Below are 9177 nucleotides of genomic sequence, written 5' to 3' on the forward strand. Positions count from 1 at the left end.
TTATCTTTAAATGGCAGCAGTATCTCATGATCTCTCGGAGGTTAACTCTCCTTCTATTGTTGCAAATATAGCTCAGTCAGACAATGCATCATTTGGTTCAGGTTCGGACTATGCTGCACTCCAAACCCCTCTCAGGAAGGCTTCTCCTCAGTCTCAGCCTTATACTGGTAATCCTGTTGCTTGTGTTTCTCATTCTACATCACTTGGCACTTGGATATTTGACTCCAGTGCTACCGATCATCTATGTGGTAATAAGGAACTCTTTACATCTCTTACTTATTCTGATCATTTACCGTCTTTTACCCTTGCGGATGGAACCAAAGCCCCAGTTCGTGGGATTGGACAAGCTCGTCCGACCTCTACCTTGGCCCTGACATCTGTCTATTACATTCCTGGCATCCCTTATAACTTAATTTCTATTAGTAAGTTGATCCACTCCCTCACTTGCACCATTACTTTCTCTAACCATTCTGTTTCTGTGCAGGATCCGGGTACGGGGAAAATGATTGGAGTGGGTCGTGAGTCACGAGGGCTTTATTATCTGGATGTGCCTCGTCCTTCAGTAGCATGCTCTCTCACAGAATCTCCACAACTTATCCACAGTCACCTTGGTCATCCAAGTCTTTCAAAGTTGCAGAAAATGGTTCCTCTTTCGTCCGGTCTTCAGTCTTTAGATTGTGTGTCATGTCAACAAGGGAAGCATACACGCTCCTCTTTTGCCAGTCGAGTCAATAAACGAGCTGATGCCCCTTTCTCTCTTGTTCATTCAGATATCTGGGGTCCAAGTCGTACCTTGTCTGTCTTAGGTTTTCGGTATTTCGTTACCTTTATTGATGATTTTTCCCGTTGCACTTGGACTTATTTAATGAAAAATCGTTCTGAGCTATTTTCCATTTATAAAAAGTTTTCTACTGAGATCCATACTCAATTTGGTGTTTCTATTCGTATTCTACGTAGTGATAATGCTAAGGAATATGTTTCTATTGATTTTTCTAATTTTGGCCACACAAGGTACTTTACATCAAACTACTTGTCCTCACACTCCACAACAAAATGGGGTGGCTGAACGTAAAAACAGACATCTCATTGAAACTGCCCGTACCCTTCTTATTCATATGCATGTTACCCTTCACTTCTGGGCAGATGTTGTACTCATCTCTTGTTTTCTCATCAATCGCATGCCTTCATCTGTGCTCCACAATGACATTCCTCATAATCTATTGCTTCCAGATGTTCCTCTTTATCCTCTAACTCCATATGTCTTTGGTTGTACTTGTTTTGTTCATGATCTCACTCCTGGTAAGGATAAGTTAACATCCAAAGCCTTTCAGTGTATCTTTCTTGGTTATTCTTGTCTTCAAAAGGGTTATCGTTGTTATTCTCCCGACCTTAAGCGTTACTTAGTTTCCGCTGATGTCACTTTTCTTGATCAACAACCCTTTAATTCTATCCCATCTCAGATGTCACAGGTTGATCATGTACTTCCTGTCCCTTTTCTTGACTTGTCTTTGCCAGCTGTAGGTGCTTCTATTCCAGATGAGCAACCTATTGCTTCTATACCTGAGGACCGTCCACTTCTCACCTATCAGCGTCGCAAAACTGTGCCTCCTGTCGACTCGACTCTTGCTGACTCATCGCCCACTGCTGTTGCTTCTTCCCCTCCGGATCCTTCATCAGAGACTCTTCCCATTGCTCAAAGAAAAGGTACACGTACTACTCGTAACCCTTATCCTCTTTATACCTTTTTGAGTTATGACCGTCTTTCTTCACCTCATTTCACCTTTGTTTCTAGTCTTTCTTCTATTTCTATTCCTAAGACCACAGGTGAAGCACTTTCCCATCCAGGGAGGCGCCAAGCAATGCTTGATGAGATGACTGCACTTCATTCCAATGGCACTTGGGACCTTGTTTCTGCTCCTCCAGAGAAGTCTATAGTTGGTTGTCGCTGGGTTTTTACTGTGAAAGTTGGACCTGATAGCCATATTGATCGTCTCAAGGCACGTTTAGTTGCCAAGGGTTTTACTCAAATCTTTGGCCTTGATTATAGCGATACATTTTCTCTGGTCGCTAAGATGGCGTCAGTCCGCCTCTTTCTTGCCCTTGCTGCTGTTCGTCACTGGCCACTCCTTCAACTTGACATCAAAAATGCCTTTCTTCATGGTGATTTACAAGAAGAAGTTTACATGGAGCAACCACCTGGTTTTTTTGCTCAGGGGGAGTCTGGAAAAGTGTGTCGTCTTCGGAAATCCTTATATGGTCTCAAGCAGTCTCCTCGAGCATGGTTCAGTCGCTTCAGTTCTGCTGTTCAGGCGTTTGGCTTAATCCGCAGTAAAGTTGACCATTCTGTGTTTTATAGGATTACATCTCCTGATAAGTGTATCTATTTGTTAGTCTATGTTGACGACATCATTCTCACCGGAAGTGATCAAGACGGAATTCGTCAGTTAAAACAGCATTTGTTTAGTACATTTCAAACAAAGGACCTTAGGAAGCTGCGTTACTTCTTGGGAATTGAGGTGGCGCAATCCAGACAGGGCATTTCTATCTGTCAAAGGAAATATGCCCTGGATATCCTAGAAGAAACTGGTATGTTGGGGAGTAAACCAGTTGATACACCTATGGATCCTAATGTCAAGTTATTGCCCGGACAGGGGGAGCCGTTATCTGATCCTGGACGTTATCGGAGGCTAATTGGGAAGCTCAACTATCTTACTGTGACTAGGCCAGATATTTCTTTCGCTGTTAGTACGGCTAGTCAGTTTCTTGATTCCCCTTGTGATTCACATTGGGATGCTGCTGTGAGGATCCTCCGATACATCAAAGGAGCACCAGGAAAAGGTTTGTTGTATTCGGATCAGGGAAATACAGAAATTTGTGGTTATTCAGATGCTGATTGGGCAGGATCACCCTCGGACAGGCGCTCTACTTCTGGCTATTGTGTCTTCTTTGGAGGAAACTTAATTTCGTGGAAGAGCAAGAAACAACCTGTTGTTGCTCGATCTAGTGCAGAAGCTGAGTATCGTGCAATGGCAAATGCTACCTGTGAGTTAGTCTGGTTAAAGCAGTTGATTCAGGAGCTTCATCTTTGTGAACAGAAACAACCCATGACACTCATCTGTGATAATCAAGTTGCGCTACATATATCCTCTAATCCTGTCTTTCATGAGAGGACCAAACATATAGAGATTGATTGTCACTTCATTCGAGAAAAGATTCAGTCAGGAGAAATCTAGACTGCTTTCGTCAACTCCTCTGATCAACTAGCGGATGTTTTCACTAAAGCTCTTAGAGGTCCTCGGGTTGAATACATTTGTAACAAGCTTGGTGCTCATAATATATACGCACCAGCTTGAGGGGGAGTGTTAGAATATTAGATATGATATGATTAGATATGATTGGATTCCGTCTTATCCGTAAATATTCTGACTGTATTAGGATTAGGTTTGGGCCTTTCACTTAAGCCCATTAGGGTCTCTATATATTGTAACTCTCTGACACAGATCAATACACAACATATTATTCTTCTATTATTTTATATTCAAGTGTTAGAACTCAAAATGCAACGTAATGTAACCTTTTAGACTTTTTTTTAAGTCTTTGGAATGAGTATTAGAATGTCGAGAAGTGTCGGAGTGTCAAAAAATATCAGACACGACACGTTAGAATTTTTGAAATGTCGGTGCTTCGTAAGTGAAAACTAATTGGTATGCCACATTTTCTACTTGTTTGAAAAAAGACACTAATATAATATAGATACTGGTGTAGTGGGCAATAAAACTTGGTGTGTTCCACCCAGAACTATTATTATATTTTGTCTGACATAACCACACATGGTCATGAAATGCACATGCTCCATACGTTCATACACTGTTAACTGTCTTTTTTAAGATGACGTATTATATTAAGCGGAATTCAATAAATTCTATCATTTCAATAACCTTGTCTTGTGGTTATGATAACAAGATCCTATGCGTCTTGGGGTAATGGATTGCAAAAAACATCACTGTTTTCATAATCCGTTATAACCAACTTGAGTAAGATGTCCTGTACATGTAACAGTGTGTGTGTGTGTGTGTGTGTGTGTGTGTGTGTGTGTGTGAGAGAGAGAGAGAGAGAGAGAGAGAGAGAGAGAGAGAGGAAATATTTAAACAAATATGAATTTCTTTTATAGGTACACAACAAAATTCTTCTTTCATTTGCAATCTTATCATCTATTGCAATACACACCATCCTTATCTGCACTAAACACCTCTGCTTTCATGAATTGCAGGTGTAAATCGCCAGAGATCCACAGCAATATCTACCTCCTTCTTCTTATGAAATTTGTACAGTTTTGGCACATCAAATCGAAGCTGCCAAAGCGAGAGAACAAAAGATTTCAACAATGAGATAGGTCCAAAATTGCACTTTGGTTACTCCACAAATAACTGGCATAAGAAAACTGTATAGGTAGATCTGTCCAATGGAATGGAAGAACTTTGGCATGGCTTAAACCAAAGTTAAAACCTAACTAAAGTTTCACCATATTTTGTTCGAAATAACATTCATACAATTAATCTGGAAAGTGTGGTTCAGGGATCATAGGTGTAGAATACAGATTTACTTGAGTTTGGCTAGATACCCTACAAAAGTCGGATGAGTTAGCCTAAATGATAAACTAGGGATGTTAAACTAATCAGCCATTAATAGTTAAATTAAAATTATCTTGTGTTTGAGACAAGGAAATGATAGAATATCTATTTTTTTACGAACAAACAAGGTCGATTAACCTAGAAAAATTTAACTCTTGTTATAGGACTCAAAAGCATCAAATACGAAGTAAACTTTACTCACCTCACATAGAACTTCAGCACTGCTAGCATTGAGATCCCTTAAGGCTGCTCGTTTCACATGCTGCAATCAGATAAAATTGAACCCATGGTATTGTCACATATGAGGGAAAAATCCTCTCATTGCTGAGAAGACACACAGAATTATAGATTACATGTGAACTCATGCTTATACATTAAAAATAAAAAGTAATCAGTGAGGAGAATAAGCCATATTGGTGGTGGTTGTATTTTGTAGGGAAATTGAGCTTGTCAGTGAAAGAAAGTTACTTAGTTAGGATAGCTCAATGCCAAGCATATCCACCACTCCACTACAACTTAATGCTAAGATTTTGGGAAAAATTTCTGTATGAGATAAACTTCTAAAATGCTTCATCTAAATATTTATTTAAGAATGAATCAAACATATGAACAAAGCAGGAAAGTTCAAAGAGAAATTAATTACTAAATCGTTGAATGATTTAAAGAAATGAAATCTAGGATGCAAAAGTTTAATATGTAGAGATGCAATACCACCCCACCACATAAATATTACGCACGAGATAATAAGTCAAAAACAATCTGTCCAGGCTTGCAGAACTCAATTATTCAACCTTATAACTAGAATCTAAGATACAAATAACTTACATCTCTTGTTGACGTCTTATGCAAGGAATAAACAGCTCCAGAAGCAACCTGACAAAGCAATGTACCGAACATAGGTATATTAGAATTCCCATCAATCATATGTCTATAACCAGCATCCATGCTGTTTCTTACCTTCAAAGCAACTAAGAGAAAATCCAAATCTGCACCTTTTTTCCGGGTCCCAAATGGAGGATTCATTATAACTGTATCAACAATTGGACCTAGAGAAAACACCAAGGTAACCATATGAATTTGTTACAAAAACAGTTTTCAGCGCCAGATAAAATCTAGAGTTAGAATTGAGTTTTAGCCACCTTTCCCCTTAATTTGATGATTAGATCACATGATCATGTTGTTTGACAACTACTAGAACAAGTCACCAATACAATGAATACTTGAAAATAACATAAAATGTCCACAAGTCATACAGTAAATGATCCTTAAAAAATATACAAGTTACTATAAGAACTAAGGATTCCATTCTGAAAAACAGTTTGATCCATTACATTCTCAATAAGGGATCCTGGATACATAACGAGTAGCCAATTTGCACATCCACTTAAAAGCAAGGCAGGGAGAGCCAAAAAGGAAAGAGAGAGAAAAATCAGTAAATAGCAACTGGCAACAAACCTTCATTTCAGACAGTTTTTGTCCAAAATGCCAAATATAATTACAAATATATAAGAGTTAAGATCAGCATGATCAAACTCATTATAAGTCCATAAAATTCAACAATGAATACAATATAATTCCAGGTAGGTGTGTTTTAAAAGCTCAAGATTTCAAACATAAACTACTTTCCTACAGAGAAAACAACCTAACACCTTATACATAGAAAAAAGATTAACTCTTGACAAATGGAAATAAAAATAACAACCAAATTTTACTTCTAAGATTGTGCATCCTGAAATTAACTGGTATCATGTGAAGTGGAATTCAAGCGATTATAAACTTGTTTGGATCCAGTTCTTTCATATTTCCAATAATAAAGGTTATGCTTCAAGTACTGGAAGAAAAAAAGGTTAAGCTTCAAAACACAAACTCCCACAATGTGATGGTATCATAAGACAAAGATGATATGGAAAGCTACCTCTCCATCCCAAGTCCAAGACATTAGACTGAATAAAATCCATGTCCAGCTGCAGTTTTAATTAAAAAGCAAAGGAATGGCATGCATCAGTTATTAATAACCAACTTTAACATAATAACTGCATTTGATTAATATATATATATATATATATATGTATGTATATATATTGTATTAACAGGCAGCATACTAATGACCACTTTTCATCTCCCCTTATTCCATTAGAACATCAAAGCATTGACCAGAATCTTCATCATTTTTATGTACAATTTTCACATTATTATTCTTTTCCTCAAACAAGAGACTTGGTTATCAAGAAACCTGTGCACTCTTTCACCATAATAATCAGCAGAAAGACAATACCTCAAGTTCCTCAGCATTAAGAGATGCTATTTCAAGAGATTCTGGATCAATGTCAATGCCAAGAACATGCCTGAACAATGCTAACACAAACCAAGAGAATATTAGATATAGTAATGTGAAAACATATATTCGTCTGGAAGGGGTAAAAAGGTATTTGGTACAATCTTTTACTAAATGTGAACTTGAATTTTGGGACTTAAGATATGATTCAGAAAGGAGGAACTCTAAGAGACTGTGTATATGAAATAGTATATTGTTCAGAAAATTTGGAAATAAAAATTCATTGAAGACAGTTCCTGCAGGTTCTATACAATAGTAGTTCAAAAATTTTAGAATAGCTGTAATGAATGTGATTCTAATATCAGCTCTGATTTCGGTAGCATAAAATATGAAAGTAAGGGAATGCGACACTAAAAGAAGACAAACTGGTAAAAGATCCCACAAAGTAGGCTGCAACTCACTCTGCACTCAAAAGAGAAGCTGCAACACCTAATGTACCACAGCCACATCCAAAGTCAGCCACTACTTTGTTGCTCACATCCCCAAAAGAATTCTCTGCCTGATTTTCCAGAATCACAAAGGAAACAGGACTTTAACAATATGGAATTACAATAACTATTCTTAGATTAAAAAAAAATATACACTATACGCATCCCTAAACTTTTTGCAGATCCACACACAGTTGCACCCCCATTAGATTTATTTACTACAATAGTAATACCCTCCTCACCTTTCCCTACCATAAGATTGAAACTTACCAGATGATTATATAAGCACAAAGAACTGCAAAATGCTACCTTAAAAACCCAACAACTATTTTAAATTGTCCCAAATTAAAATCATAACTAGATATAACAATCACACCACATGCAAGTGTAACTTCCACAAATAATCATACATAAAAAAAATACCCATTAACAAGCACCACAAGATAAACATGGGATGAGGCAAAAGAACACAACTTTAGCATATTTGATAAGTAAAGTTTGAAGGGTCATGAAGAGACACAAAAACAAAGAGAAATAAATAAATATCAAACAATAATGGTGGAAGGAGAATAAAGAGATAGAGGGAACACAGTGAAAAGCATTCGAGAAGCGATGTGGGGTCCCGTTGGGTACTGTTCAAGCTCCACCTGCACAACAAGCAAGTGAGTGAATGAGAGTGATTCTTCAATCTTCACTAGTCATAGTTTATGCTGGTAGGTGTGAGAGATTCAGAGTAAGAAGTGAGAGAGAAAAAAAAAAGAGAGAGTGAGAAACCTTTGGGTGAGGAAACTGGTCTAAACCACCAAGGAGGCCTTCTAACTGCTTCAGCTTCATGTTTTCCGGCGACCCCAAAACGCGACCAAATTTTCTTCCACTTCAATGTTACTTGCTGCCATTGCCAATTTCTCCCTCAATTTTGTTCCCCCAACTTCCACCATTCCAATTCCCACGGCCCGGCCCGGCCCATTCAAACTGCCTCAAAATCTGGCCTCATTTTGACTTTTTTTTTTTTTTTTTTTTTTTTTTTTTTGTATTTTCAACTTTATTATATTCTTAATTGTGGTTTTGCTTCAAGATTTTTTTTTGGGTAGTAAATCGGGATATTGTTTTATTTTTATTTTTTAATTTACAATGTCATTAGATTTGGTTTTTTAAAAAATATTAATAAATTAACTTCTGAAAATTTTAAAATGCTATTATGTTTATTTTTATAAAAAGAACTAAAATATATTGTAATTTAACGCACCAAGTTAATTTTAATGATTTTTTATGACTAAATTAAAATGTGAGATTACATTAGAAATATTGTCTTGCTTGGTTTAATCGCACAATCCCATTTCTATTATTATCATCATTAATAGAAAAATTTATGGTATTTAGAAATTATAATTAATAGAAAGTTACTTCTATAGCTACTTTTAAACAAGTTTTTAGAAATTATAATTAATAACCTCAACAATAAGAAGGTATTTATGGTATGCCCAATGGGTGAAGCTCATTTGGTAACTTGGCGCTGAGTTAGTGGGGTTGGATATGTGTTCGATTCCCGCTGAATGCATTCTTGGGGAGGGGACTAAACCTTTAGCCATCACTGTTCCCCCGCACTCCGGATTAGTCCCATAGCCGGCTCAAAGAGTCGAAGCTCGTGGGGATACCGGAGGGAGCCAACTCGTCTCAAAGAGATAATTAGGGTTGGGTAATTCCAAAAAAAAATGTATTTATGGTATGTTTTATTTATAATTAAAATTTAAAAGATTTGGAAAAACTGTTTTTTATTTTTATT

The 9177-nt window shown here is 37.0% G+C and overlaps 1 protein-coding gene across 1 annotated transcript; it reads right to left on the reverse strand.

Annotated features, from left to right (window-relative positions):
- Window positions 1–4052: 4052 nt before the first annotated feature.
- On the reverse strand, window positions 4053–8297 carry LOC133302050 (uncharacterized). Its single transcript, XM_061501773.1, has 9 exons — window positions 8169–8297; window positions 7985–8041; window positions 7368–7465; window positions 6907–6976; window positions 6547–6595; window positions 5589–5677; window positions 5457–5504; window positions 4834–4893; window positions 4053–4352 (listed from the first exon to the last, which is right to left on the reverse strand). The coding sequence occupies exons 1-9, from the start codon at window positions 8226–8228 to the stop codon at window positions 4242–4244; spliced, it is 642 nt and encodes a 213-aa protein (XP_061357757.1). The 5' UTR covers window positions 8229–8297; the 3' UTR covers window positions 4053–4241.
- Between the last annotated feature and the right edge of the window lie 880 nt (window positions 8298–9177).

This window comes from Gastrolobium bilobum, unplaced genomic scaffold (genome assembly GCF_033153095.1).
Source record: "Gastrolobium bilobum isolate Gb01-03AN ecotype WA unplaced genomic scaffold, APGP_CSIRO_Gbil_v1 utg199278, whole genome shotgun sequence".
NCBI lineage: Eukaryota > Viridiplantae > Streptophyta > Magnoliopsida > Fabales > Fabaceae > Gastrolobium > Gastrolobium bilobum.

What these genes read in the sequence shown, in the direction of transcription:
- LOC133302050 (XM_061501773.1), bottom strand. Translation starts at nt 8,228, where the DNA reads ATGAAGCTGAAGCAGTTAGAAGGCCTCCTTGGTGGTTTAGACCAGTTT. An exon ending in CTTCTCGAATGCTTTTCACT is followed by an intron (nt 7,466 to 7,984) that starts GTGTTCCCTCTA and finishes CTGGAAAATCAG; the next exon opens with GCAGAGAATTCTTTTGGGGA. An exon ending in GCTTCTCTTTTGAGTGCAGA is followed by an intron (nt 6,977 to 7,367) that starts GTGAGTTGCAGC and finishes AGCATTGTTCAG; the next exon opens with GCATGTTCTTGGCATTGACA.